Source organism: Microplitis mediator, chromosome 5, assembly GCF_029852145.1.
Source record: "Microplitis mediator isolate UGA2020A chromosome 5, iyMicMedi2.1, whole genome shotgun sequence".
NCBI lineage: Eukaryota > Metazoa > Arthropoda > Insecta > Hymenoptera > Braconidae > Microplitis > Microplitis mediator.
Window position 1 is genome coordinate 2,735,429 of NC_079973.1, and position 14,179 is coordinate 2,749,607.

At 33.0% G+C, this 14,179-nt stretch overlaps 2 protein-coding genes across 2 annotated transcripts; both read left to right on the forward strand.

Moving 5' to 3' along the window:
* Positions 1-381: 381 nt before the first annotated feature.
* LOC130668911 (prisilkin-39-like) lies at positions 382-1,834 on the forward strand. The gene is made up of 3 exons (XM_057471429.1): positions 382-528; positions 1,316-1,481; positions 1,646-1,834. Exons 1-3 carry the CDS (start codon positions 511-513, stop codon positions 1,693-1,695), a joined length of 234 nt encoding a protein of 77 aa, XP_057327412.1. The 5' UTR covers positions 382-510; the 3' UTR covers positions 1,696-1,834.
* A 3,094-nt stretch (positions 1,835-4,928) lies between these two features.
* Positions 4,929-14,062, forward strand: LOC130668907 (uncharacterized). Its single transcript, XM_057471425.1, has 5 exons — positions 4,929-5,069; positions 10,278-10,435; positions 10,516-11,784; positions 11,970-12,293; positions 12,363-14,062. The coding sequence occupies exons 1-5, from the start codon at positions 5,067-5,069 to the stop codon at positions 13,642-13,644; spliced, it is 3,036 nt and encodes a 1,011-aa protein (XP_057327408.1). The 5' UTR covers positions 4,929-5,066; the 3' UTR covers positions 13,645-14,062.
* The last annotated feature ends 117 nt before the right edge of the window (positions 14,063-14,179 follow it).

Sequence of the window (14,179 nt, forward strand, 5' to 3'; positions counted from 1 at the left end):
TATCATTTAATTATATAACATAAAAATATATATCCAACATATCTTTCACATGTTACTCTGTCATGCATACTCATAATCGGTGACAACGGTTACAGACGATGGCACCGAGATTATCAGAATTGATTTGAGCGGGGCTGAGAATTATTTTGGATGTCAAGGTGCATTGACGATGCATATAAATAATAGGCGGGGTTATAGACTATGTACTTATACCCAATACTACAAAGTTACTCATATACTTATCAAGTTATTTCACAATTCGCACACAAATATAAATATATAGCTCCTCTTGTTCGTAAGTTGTTTAACAATGAAGACTGTTATTATTCGCATGCATGTTTATTGAGGAAAATAACAAGAGGAGGAGTAAACAATATGCATATCGTCATCCTTGTGGGGACCAGGGAGGAAGTGCCTTTAGCATAAAAGAACTCGTTGGCAAGTTGATTAGCACACTCGAACTGATACTGTCTTCTAACATTTGCTTCTTCAGATCAATCCATCGACAGCATGGCATACACTAAGATCGTAAGTTATCAATTTTTAAAATCATCTCAACTGCATTTACTTTTAACTGCAAAAAATCACTAGTGAATTCGGATTTTATCTAAATTCAAATTCACTCCGTCACTCACCGTGTAAAAAAAATTTATTCCAAAAAAGTTCGACTTGTAGAAATTATAAATTTTAGACAGAGTAGAACTTCAAGCTTAACTTCTTTGAAATTTTAATACTCAGAAAAAAAAGAATTTCTTGGCACAAAAAATTTACTCGCCCCAAAAAAATCTTTACTTATACCAAGAAATTTTTTTTCCAGTCCTAAGAAAAGTTTTGGTTTTCATTTCTAATTCAAAAGTTTTCTAGCGCCTAGAAATTTTTTTTTTCTGTGCAGTAAAAAATTTAATTGATGTAGAACTTTATGTGGGTGAATTTTTAGTGAAATGAGAACTGAGTCAGTAGGTGAATTTTGAATGAAATTTTCTACCAGTACAGAAATTTTAAATTATCAACTTTTCAATTGATTTTAATTTACTATTTTTTTTACTTTAAAATCTCATGTCCAATAAAGTTAAACTTGAGATTCAAATCTGTCCCAAATTTAGTTCTACTCTTAGAACTTTTTTGAAATTTTTCTTACACAGGTCAGAGTTCAAAAATTTATAAAAAAATCACTCGCATAAGACACAAATACGAAGTTTTTTTTCCACGGAAAAATTTCCAAATGAAAATTTTACTCCACATTCACTCCAATTTTTTAGTGTACCAATTAATAAATTTTGAAAAATTAATTACTCTATTTATTTATTTACAAAAGCTCTCACTGCTAGTCCTCGCTGTGATGATCAGCGTCGCTACTGCACGTCCTGGTGGATTCTACGGTGGTTATGGCTACGGTGGCTACGGATTCGGTCATGGTCTAGGTTACCACTACCCATACTACTATGGCTACCGTTACCCTTACTATGGTCATTACTATGGTGGTGAGTACTCACTCGAACATCTAAATAAAAACGAAATACATAAATTTTTACCACCAAGTTTTCCGTTTGATTTTCCACTTGCAAAGCCCTGAATAAAATTTGCTATCGGAGCTTTTTCTCACAAATTTATTGCCGACGATTTTCAAAGATTCTTCTCTTTCTAGGATACCCCTTCTACGGCCACGGCTACGGAGGTTACTACGGTCTTTACTAAGCTCACCCAATTCAGGACTACTCAGGCTCGGACGATGATTTGATAAATAATTTCCTTAAAAAAAATTCACCTTTTTTTTTACTGTTTGTTTACTGTTTTAAAAAAATGTTTTAATAAACGCAAGTGTTAAAAAAAGTCATCCATATTTTAATTTTAATTTTAAAGACTGAATTAATTAAATTCACCTGGAACTTGGAATCCGCTGACCGTTATGAAGATCGGATCCCAGGAACGCTGTCGTCCTCGCTTAGCTTTAGAAACTCGATTTGAAGGTCTTCCGACTCCTGAAAGACTCCAAAAAAAAATTTTATGTATTTATCATCATAATTATTTTTTTTATAGACTTCTCAGTTAATAATTCCACCGAAAAAAAAAATATAAATTAACAAGTCAAATGTTAATTTTAAATTTTATTTTTAAACTCATTTGAATATGATACTGAAGTTCGCCGACGTCCAATAATTTTTCGATTTTTTTTCGACAATAAATTATAAAAAAAAAAAACATATTTTAAAAAATTGCACTTATAGATTTTTTAATTTTCTACAAGTGCATTTTTTTATTTATTTTTTTTTTTCTGTAATTAATTCGTTGAAAAAAATTCAAAAATTGCTAATTGTCTGCTAACTTCAAAATTATAATTTGAATATACTAAACTTAGTTGACGTCTAATAATTTTTAGATTTTTTCAAAAACCAAATTGCAAAAATTGCACTTATAAATTTTTAAATTTTCTACATGTGCATTTTTTTATTATTTTTTTTTTTAATTCATGTATAGAAAAAAAAATCCGAAAACTGCTAATTGTCTACTAACTTCAGGATTTTAATACTAAAGTTAATTGACGTCTAATAATTTTTAGATTTTTTAAAAAACGACAAATTACAAAAATTGCACTTATAGATTTTGAAATTTTCTACATGTGCATTTTTTTAATTTTTTTGAATTCATGTACAGAAAAAAAATCTGAAAACTGTTAATTGTCTGCTAACTTCAGGATTTGAATACTAAAGTTAATTGACGTCTAATAATTTTTAAATTTTTTTAAAAATGACAAATTACAAAAATTGCACTTATAAATTTTTAAATTTTCTACATGTGCATATTTTTTTTTTTTTTTTTTTATAATTCCAATATAGAAAAAAAAATCCTAAAATGGCTAATTGTCTGCCAACTTTAAATCATAATTTGAATGACGTATTTCGCAAGTATTTTAAAACGATAATTAAATATCTATTAGTTTTAAATAATTACAATCTATTAGAACGCGGTGATAGTAAAAAAGGTTAACAATTAATCACAATTGCTCATAATATCTCGACAGATGATGGACCATCATGGATCCTCAGACTAAAGAACCAGACAGCAAAGGAGTGGCAAATACATTAATTATTGAGTAACTTTATCCATTGCGACATAATTGTTTTTTTTATAAATTTCATATATACATTTTGTCGGACATCAAATCTACTGAATATTTCAAACATTTTAAATTTTAACACATAAATAAATAAATAAATAAACATATAAATTATTTACTTACAACCCATAAATTTTATTTTATTTGTTTTCGTATTAAACTATCACGTAATTATAATTTTTTTGTTTACCTTTTCTCTACTCGCACGATAATTCGTCAGGGCTCGTTAATTATCATTTAGAAATCTCACTCCTTTGTCAACAATTAAATTTTTATTAAGACTTATTACCACAATGATGATGACGATCATGATATTTATCTTACCGGCAAATTAACTTGTGAATATCGACGACGCGATTGTTAATCGGGCGCATTTCACGTCATTGTGTAATAATATTCATATATAAATATATATATGCAAACATATATGTCCCTAGAGATGGTAGGTAAGAAGCTAACGATTTAACGTACGGCTTTCACCGATTTACTATCCACTATAAATGTTTTTTTTTATTGCCGATGTTAAAAAAATTTAAAAAAACCATCTATTTAAATTTATTTCTTTATCGTTTTATAAAATAGACATTGAATATTTAATATATTACGTAAAAAAAATTTTTCATTTAAAATAAAAAACAAATAGTGTAAAATAAAATGTTTATTAAATAATTAAGTGACATAACTTTTTTAAAAAAAAATAAAAAAGGTCAACAGTACGATAAGTTACTTAATTATTTGTCATTAAATTTTTCAATTAAAAATTCCGCTTATTAAAATTTATCGAAAAAATAAATAAATAAAATTTTTATTATTTCGACACTTTTTTAATGCATTGGTTTTATGAGAAGAAGATTTCAATGCCGACGACTTTGAGAATTATGGACCAGAGACGAATATAAGATTATAAAAACTCATAATTAAATCTTAAGTATGGGTAAGAGATGAAATTATAATTTAAAATATAGTAATTTTTGGTACTGTCTTTTAATATTCGACCCAAATATCCGACCTTTATTGCGTCCAAAGTGAGAGGGGCCTTGAGTCGACATCATCTTCAAAATTTTTTTTTATTCAATTACTAGTTACTTATTTTATTTCCGCTTGCGACACTAAATAATTCAATTTGTCCAATTTTACGTACGTTTTATTTCTTTCCTTCTTCTAGGTCATGACAATCTAATACTTTTATATCTCAACAATTACTTTAATACTAAATCATTTTTAAAATATCTTTTGCGCAATCTAAAGGTCATCGTGATGGGCTGTAGTATTTGGAAATCGAGTGATGGTTATCAAAAATTATTTTATTTTTTAATTTTATAAATATTTGCCAAATAATTATTATTACACTTATATATATATATTCATACCTCATATTTTAATAACGACTCTCATTATCCTCTTAATAAATATGAGTACTTAATATAATTGATGTCTCTCGTTATTTAAATCTCAAAATTATGTTTAAAAAAAAATAAAATACTAGACTCCAGTTACTACTCGAGGTCAAATTCGACATTTAAATTTAAAAAATTAAATAATAAAAAATAGTTAGAATTAAAAATTTAAAATAAACATGCAAATTTTTTTTTTATTACAGGAAGTGGTAAAAAAAAATAAATATTAATTATTGGATTAAAATTTTGGCGGAGTGATGTCGCAAGAGACCTGGTTTAAAGAACCGGGGAATCTTAGCCCCCACTTTTACTTTGAGAAAAAGTTACAGCATCTTCCACACACCTGTAATCGCTGGACCAGCGTTTGCCGCGTTCCTCCCCCCCACAAACAGGAGATTGGATGAATCCTATAAATGCTTCTCGATTACCGTATTGAAGAAGTCTATTCCCGGGACCCGTGCTCCCGCGAGATCGCGATCGTTTTTAAAAAAATATTATTGAGTTTTTTAATGTTTGTTTGTTATTAAGTCTCTGGAAACGCGCTGGTAATTAAGATGGTAAGTGGGTGATAACATTAAGATTGTGAAGTGTTTTATATTTTTCATTGATCGTTTATGTGGACCATGTGAATTTAATTTTAAAAATTTGAAAAAAATAAATAAATGAATTTTTTGAAATGCCTTTGGTTTGAATTTTAAATAACGAGAGGCTGATTACTTAAAAGGTTACCGATTGCAAAAATCCACGGGATTATTTCTTATTGATGTCTTCGGTATGCCCATAGTGAATGCATTTTATATATAAGCACATTGACGGATTGCTGTTGTAACATTTATAACTAATCATTAGTTTATTTTATTATTTCATTTAAAAAAAAAAAATTCAATGAATTTATAATGAGAAATTCCAATTAATATTATTAATGATTATTAGATTAAATATGAGCAATAAAAAAATTAACAGGTTGACTAACTCGCGTGTGAGTTCAAGACGGTGATGACGTACGGAATGTGTCTTATCAGTTAAATTGCAAATCTTAATAAAAGTTATTTACTTTATAAAATCGTCGGAATATTGATGATACCAAAGCCACTGGTCTAATAATTTTTGAATTTTTATAGAAACGACAAATTTAAAAAAAAAAATATTTCAAAAAATTGCACCTCTAGTTTTTTTAATTTCCTACATGTGCATTTTTTTAGTTTTTTTTTTTAAATTAAATTCAATCGTTGAAAAAAAAATCCAAAAATTTTTGTCTGCTGACTTCAGGATCAGGAATATTGAGGCTCATGGCCTACAGGACGATTTTTAAATGTTCTTATCTATAAATATATGAAAATAATCAATTGCGCCGACATTCTGACTCTGTTGTTTGAAAAAATAAATAATTTTCTCCGTACCTTTGCCATGACCATAAATTAAGATCCTGAAGTTAACAGGCAGTTACAAATTTTTGAATTTTTGTTTCAACGACTTAATTTAAAAAAAAAATAAAAATAAAAATATGCACATGTAGAAAATTTAATAAACTATAGGTGCAATTTTTTCAAATATATTTTTTTTAATAATTTATTGTTTCAAAAAAAATCCAAAAATTTTTGGACGTCAGCTAACTTCAGTATCATTAAATATGACAATAAAGTTAGCAGACATTTAACAATGTTTGGATTGTTTTCACAAAAAAATAATATTAAAAAAATATTTTGAAAAATTGCACGTATAGTTTATTAAATTTTCCACATGTGCATTTTTTTAGAAATATATTTTTTTTACTATTTATCTGTTAAAAGAAATTTATTTAAATTTCAAATGTCTGCTAACTTTACTGTTATTCATTAAATTAAGAGGGTGTTCTAGTCTAAAATTATTTAAAAATTTATTTCCGACTCTTTGTATACAAAGTTGAGACCTTAAAGAAGATGTCCTTCGATAAAATTTTTTGTATTACAATTAATTATGGAAACTCTGCAAAAAAAAAATTTATTCCTTCTCCATTTAAAAAACTGTTCTATTTATTAAGCTTTGAATTTTTTTTATTCTTTAAAACAACGAATCGGAATTAGGTTCGATTTTCATTTATGAATTTATAAAAATTCAATTAAAAATCCTGTAGGCTCATAGAGTCTTAATGTTCTGACTCGGGTATTTTTCGTATTTAGTCGAGAGTGAAAAAAAATAAAAAAAACAAAAATCATGACTCAGACCCGGATCTAATAAAATTTATATTGGCCCGGTACATCCGATATGAAGGTCGAATTTAAAATCTCCATAAACTTTCCATAATTATGTATATTTTTTCATTCGGATCCTCGTTTTATTTATGATAATCAGTTACACAAGACTGATGTAATCTATTAATTTGGTAATTTACTCCTCGTTTATTCATTTATTTATTTATTTAATATTTGATTAAAATATTGTTATTTTCACTGGCGTTTAAAAGTGACGGACAATTATCGTTCCTAAAGATAGTCATTAGAGGACTGCAATAACAGTTTAAAAGGTTCAAAGTAATTTAAATAAATTGCCCAAGAGGGTACGTAAGAAATATCAGTTCCCGATTTTTAAAACCTTGTTACGTAACTTGACATTATTGTTTAATCCCCTGGGGTATTTTATTATAAATAATTAATGGTGTTAAAAAGTAAAAAAAGTAAATTTATGGAATAGAAAATCTTATCTGAAAGGTGAAGGTCCGACGGTATTATAGAAGTAATAAATTTAATTACATTGTGGATTTTAATATCAACTGTTACTGAGCACTTGGGACAGGCGAAGCTAATTATTTAAAAATAATGAAAAAATTTTTCATGTAAACGTCACATATCGTCATCGTATTTCAACCGTCATCACTAACCTTTTGGATACGAATAATAAGATAAACCTTAGATAGAAGTTACGATCATGTGGGGAATCTTATAACAATTTATTACGCTTTTAAGTCACGATCTAATCCTTATCCTTGTAATTATATGCTTGTGAATGGCATAGGGATGAATCAATACTGTGAACTTCAAAAATTATAAACAATGATAAATAATTAATAATAATAATTATATTTTTTTATTTCGGGAATTTATTTGCTGTCTGTAAATGCTAACTCATACAAACTCGCCGAGCTTTGAAATTTTCCCATAGATCGACCGATGCCTGGTTTGCAATGATTGGCCAATAAATGGCTAACTATACTGGCCTGTGTATGTTCACTCATTGGTAGCCGTTTTTTTGCTTTGAAAAACGGCGCACAATTAACTGCCGTTTGTTGGCCAACGGTTTGATCGAGTGCTCTTGATACCAAGCTTTGGCCGATGATTGAATGCCACGATTGGCCAATGCTTGGCATACCGTTATCATCCGATATTTAGCCGATCTTCGGCCGATGCTTGAAAATTGGCAGCCGTTCACGACCCAGTAATGGCCCGATTCTTTTTTTTTGTATGGGAAGTTGAAATTTGAAATTTTTCAACCTCAAATTCAATTTTCTTTTATTTTAAATCTTTGGAAAAAAACTACAATTCTACAGTAAAAAATATGATACTGAAGTTAGCAGACGTCTAATAATTTTTTGATTTTTTTTTCGATGATAAACCAAAAGAAAAAAAATATTGGAAAAAATTGCACCTGTAGTTTTTAAAATTTTCTACATGTACATATTTTTTTTTTTTTTTTTTTTTTTCAAATTCAATTGTTCAAAAAAAATCCAAAAATTTTGAATTGTCTGCTAACTTCAGGATCATTAAAAAATGGGAGTTGATTTGGAGTGATTGCGAATTTGATTAAAATCCGAATTCAGTCACTCGGAGTTCCGGGTAAAAAAAATGACGCATACAGAGTCAATAGAGAGTTTCTTTCAGATAAATAATTTCGGATCTGGATTTTTTAAAATCCGCATTTACTCCGATTCGAGTTTTGATATCAAAATAAAATCCCCTTCAAAGTGAATCTCCTGGTGACTAAATAAATAATCAGTCATCTGCTCCGCATTTACTCCGATTTTACTCCGGATTTAATCAATGATACTGGTTAGCAGCCGTGACAGTTTTTGAATTTTTTTAAAAACGATTAATTGTAAAAAAAAAAATTTTGAAAAATTGCACCTATAGTTTATTAAATTTTCTACATGTGTATTTTTAGTTTTTTTTTTTTTGTAATTTATTTTTTGAAAAAAAATCCGAAAATTTGTAACTCTGTTAACTTCAGGATCGTATTTAATCAGCGCTCTCTCCGCAAATTTTTTAGTCTAATAATTCACTGATTCGGTTCAAAATTTTTCACTCAATTTTTTACAAAAAAAAAGGCTTTCAAAATTTTTTTTTCCTTCTATAATAATAATAATTATTATTATATTTATCAAATAAAATTTAAACAAAAGTCTATTGAAATTACGATAATAATTTCAATGACACATAATCTTTACTGATGCTAATTTCGAGTATTATTTTTCTCCACAATTGGTCTTGCTCAAGATAACAAAACTTTCCAAAGGGTGAACTACTTTCTCTTCTGAAAAATAAAAAAAAAATAAATAAAAATAAAACGTACATACAAAATAATAATAAACAAACTTTGACATTTGGTGATGTAAGATGAAGATGATATGCCCATTTATACAAGAGCTACTTATTAACCCACCTTATATCATGTTTACTTTTTTTTTTTTTTATAAAAGGCCATCATATTTATTGGTCATTCATTATCGTCGAGCTTACGATGTGTTACTGACCAAAACTTTCTCTGATGTCTTGTGTTAAAAAAAATATATTTCAAACGCGTGAAAAAATTTACGATAATTGCCATCAAACGAAAAAAAATATATATAAATATATACATATATACATATATAAGTATGAATATTAGCATAAATAAATAGGCCAGAGTTTGCGTACAAGCGAAACATTTAATGATCGCACACATAAATAAATATATGAGTTGGTTAATGATGAACTATAAATGATAAATAAATAAATATATATAAATATATGTATATATATATATGAATGAGAATTGCACGGTTAATTTGTTATATTGTTAATAAGTGCTGAGTCAGTTGATAGCTTCTGGTCGACGACTTACTTTTAAGTATAAATATATAAATATATAAAGTTGTAATGACCTTTCGAAGATCGTGAGCATGAGTATAATATTTTACCCTGTGAAGTGCTCGGTTATATTTATATATAAATTATATCTAAAGGTTATTGGACGGAAAAGCTCTGGGAGTCGTGTCGCAAACTCGTGGGTTCGGTAATTTTTTTTATTGGGAATTTTAAATAAATATTTATTTTAATTTAGATTTTTTTATATCTCGGGTATTTCGATATTTATGAGCGATTATCTAACGTAGTAATTTAATTGGGCCTTGGGAGTGAAACTATCGAATGAGGGAAATTAAGAAGAAGAAGATGATGGAGATGGAGATGAAGAGAAGTCTAATGGTCGAATCGCTATGGGCAAAACCTTTCACGATCAGAATGCCGGTACGTCATACGGCTCGGTTTGTTCGATGTCGCTGAGATTCTTATGTAAGGTGTTGTATATATGTGGGTATAAATATATGAATGTATGTATAGCCATTGAAGGAGAGGCGTGAGACAATCCCACGAGCCAGCGAGAATACTCATCGTTAATGCGGTTGTGTAATATTTGTATTTAGTGCAGAGATGCGCTTGATTTAGATAACTTTCTATTGGTTAAGAGCTTATTAATTAATTGTATTAATTAAAAAGTGAGTTGGATAATAATTGTGATGATTGTTTTGTTTACAGTGGAAGCTCTTGTGGGCCGCCACGATTGTGGCGGTTATTTCCACGTGCCATGTTGACGCAAAGAGCAAGAGGGCGATTGAAAGCTACCCGAGGCCTCAAAAAAATAGCGATGGATATTTTTACGATCGGCCGGACAAACCTTTTACACTACCAACTGAGTAAAATTTTTTTATAAATAATTATAGTTTTCTGCTGGGCTGTTGGAGAGTATGTGTTTATTTTTTTTTTTAATTGATAGGAAGCCTCCTAGACCACCACCACCGCCAACGAGACCTCCACAGACGAGGCCGCCAGTAGAGCCGACGAGACCTCCAAGGCCAACACCTCCTCCACAAACTAGACCACCCCCACCTCCTCCGCCACCAACATCACGGCCACCACCTGAGTACATTTATCCTACACCTAGTGAACCTTTCACGTATAGGCCACCACCTCAGACTAGACCACCACCACCTCCTCAGACTAGACCTCCACCTCCGCCTCAAACTAGGCCACCACCTCCGCCTCAAACTAGGCCACCACCTCCTCCTCAAACTAGACCTCCACCACCTCCTCAAACTAGACCTCCACCACCTCCTCAAACTAGACCTCCACCACCTCCTCAAACTAGACCTCCGCCACCACCTCAAACTAGGCCACCGCCACCACCACCAACATCAAGACCTCCACAAGAATACACATATCCTACACCCAGTGAACCTTTCACGTATAGGCCACCTCCTCAAACTAGACCTCCACCACCCCCACAAACTAGACCACCACCTCCTCCTCAAACTAGACCACCACCTCCTCCTCAGACTAGACCTCCACCACCTCCTCAAACTAGACCTCCGCCACCACCTCAAACCAGACCACCACCGCCACCAACATCAAGACCTCCACAAGAGTACACATATCCTACACCTAGTGAACCTTTCACATTTAGGCCACCTCCTCAAACTCGACCTCCACCACCTCCTCAAACTCGACCTCCACCACCTCCTCAAACTAGACCTCCACCACCCCCACAAACTAGACCACCACCTCCTCCTCAAACTAGACCACCACCTCCTCCTCAAACTAGACCTCCACCACCACCTCAAACCAGACCACCTCCACCCCCGCCAACATCAAGACCCCCAGAAGAATATACATATCCTACACCTAGTAAGCCTTTTACCTACGGGCCACCTCCCCAAACCAGACCGCCACCTCCTCCACAAACTAGACCAACACCTCCTCCACAAACTAGACCTCCACCGCCTCCACAAACCAGACCCCCACCACCTCCTCAGACTAGACCTCCACCTCCCCCACAAACTAGACCACCACCACCTCCCCAAACCAGACCACCACCACCTCCACAAACCAGACCACCACCTCCTCCACAAACCAGACCACCACCACCGCCAACATCACGGCCACCACCAGAGTACACATATCCCACACCGAGGGAACCTTTTACATTCAAGCCTCAGCCAACACAACCACCGAGGCAAACACAGCCTCCACCAGTGAAAAATACACCGTAAGTATTACACTAATATATCATTTTTTTCTATAATATCTCGTAATATAAATATACATTTATATGCATGCTCGTGTATGACTTTGCAAAAATCGTGTATGATCATCATCTCTTCGTCATGCATCACCATTCAGGCCAATTTTTACTTGACATACGATATAAATAGACTGTTTGTTTGTTAACAGACCACCTCAACAACCGCCGTACGACTATCCAGTCCCGGATAAAGTTTTCCCTCCGGTTCAACAAACAACAAGACGTCCACCCCCACCGACCACTCCTCGGCCGCCACCACCGTTTGAATTTACCAGGAGACCAACAACTTCCCAGCCGGAGCCTCCACCATTTGAATTCACGAAGAGACCACCACCACAGCAACCACCAACAAGGCCACCCTACAACCCTCCAACACAAAAACCACCAACAAGACCTCCTTACAGTCCACCACCACAGCAACCACCAACAAGGCCACCGTACAATCCGCCATCCCAACCACCACCAACAAGACGGTAAATACTGCAGCTAAAATAAATTCTTCAGCATACAATAACTAAATTAACTTTAAAATTTTTTTTTAGACCACCACCATACCAGCCACCGGCGACCAACCCACCGGAATATCTTCCACCAGATCTTCCTAAAACAACACGATATGTGCCTTCAACAACTCAAAGACCAATAACACAAAGGCCAACAACCCAAAGGCCAACAACTCAGAGGCCAACAACCCAAAGACCAACAACTCAGCGACCAACAACTCAGAGGCCGGTAACTCAAAGACCAACGACTCAGAGGCCAGTAACTCAAAGACCAACAACTCAACAACCGTATCAACCGTCTCCAAATGATTTCGTAACACGAGTCACAAACTATCCGACCACTACAAGAAGGCCTGCAACCAGACCAACGACCAATGCACCAGAATATCTGCCACCAGTTACAGAAAGAACAACACGATATGTTCCGCCAGTCACTGAAAGAACAACAAGATACGTTCCACCAGTAACTGAACGCACAACAAGATACGTTCCACCAGTAACTGAAAGAACTACTACTAGGATTCCATACAGGCCTCCGTCAACTAATCCACCATTTACGGAGAGGACAACACGATACGTGCCACCAGTTACAGAGAGGACAACTCGATATGTTCCACCAGTTACAGAAAGAACCACAAGATATATCCCACCAGTAACTGAACGTACAACAAGATATATACCACCAGTAACGGAAAGAACAACAAGATACATACCTCCAGTAACTACAACTACCCCAAGACCAACACGTAGATCAACTACACCAGCAGAATACCTTCCTCCTCTAACTAAAGCAACTCAACCACCAACTAGACCAACCCAACCTCCAACCAGACCCACTCAACCTCCAACTAGACCAACTCAACCACCAACTAGACCAACTCAGCCACCAACTAGACCAACTCAGCCACCAACTAGACCAACTCAACCTCCAACTAGACCAACCCAACCACCAACAAGACCAACTCAGCCACCAACAAGACCAACACAACCACCAACTAGACCAACACAACCACCCACTCCACCAGTAACTAGACCAACCCAACCACCAACTAGACCAACCCAACCTCCAACCAGACCAACCCAACGTCCAGAAACAAGACCACCGCCTTACTTACCTCCGTCATCACCCAGACCGACCTACTCCACCGTCACCGCACCTCCATTCCCAACCGTCGTCTACAGCTCGACCTTCAGTACAGTAACCTACAGACCTCCAACGGGTAAGCCCGTTCCTCCCCCAACTTTACCTCCCCCAACATTCAGACCCACAGGTTACCACTACGACATTCCCGACATTCCCTTCGAATTTCGCAAACGTTAAAAAATAAAAAAATATAAATAAAAATTATAATAATTAATTAATTAATTAAATTTGCGAAACTGCCTTACTTTATATATTAAGAACTAAAAATTAACATTTTTATAAATTAATTAATTATTATATTAATATTAATGATTGTAAATGTAAGATTTAAAGTTATAAAGTTAAACAGAGATATAATTCACTATTTTTGTCATATGCACATATCATTTAATTTCAAGATACCACCAGATTGTCTGAAATCCGACTAAACTTTATAATTTTTTTTTTTTATACTCCGACTACTGATTACTGTAAAAAAAAAGTGTAATTAAATAAGTTTAATTGCATAAAAAAAATAAAAGTTTTTTTTTCTAAAATTCATTAGATTGTTATTAAAATAATTATCCCATAATTATCTCCTTCTTAATCAACATAACTACATATTTAGTCATTAGGCAAGTAGCTCACACTCACACATTCATAAATTATCCCCTACCAGACCGTCCACCCCCACAATACATGAATTATTTTCTCTCATCTCACGAGTTTGAAT

Bases quoted from the DNA above. Each gene is read 5' to 3' on its own strand.
- LOC130668911 (XM_057471429.1), top strand. The intron at 1,482-1,645 runs GTGAGTACTCAC...TTCTCTTTCTAG, and splicing joins CTATGGTCATTACTATGGTG to GATACCCCTTCTACGGCCAC.
- LOC130668907 (XM_057471425.1), top strand. The intron at 10,436-10,515 runs GTAAAATTTTTT...TTTAATTGATAG, and splicing joins CCTTTTACACTACCAACTGA to GAAGCCTCCTAGACCACCAC. The intron at 11,785-11,969 runs GTAAGTATTACA...GTTTGTTAACAG, and splicing joins CCACCAGTGAAAAATACACC to ACCACCTCAACAACCGCCGT.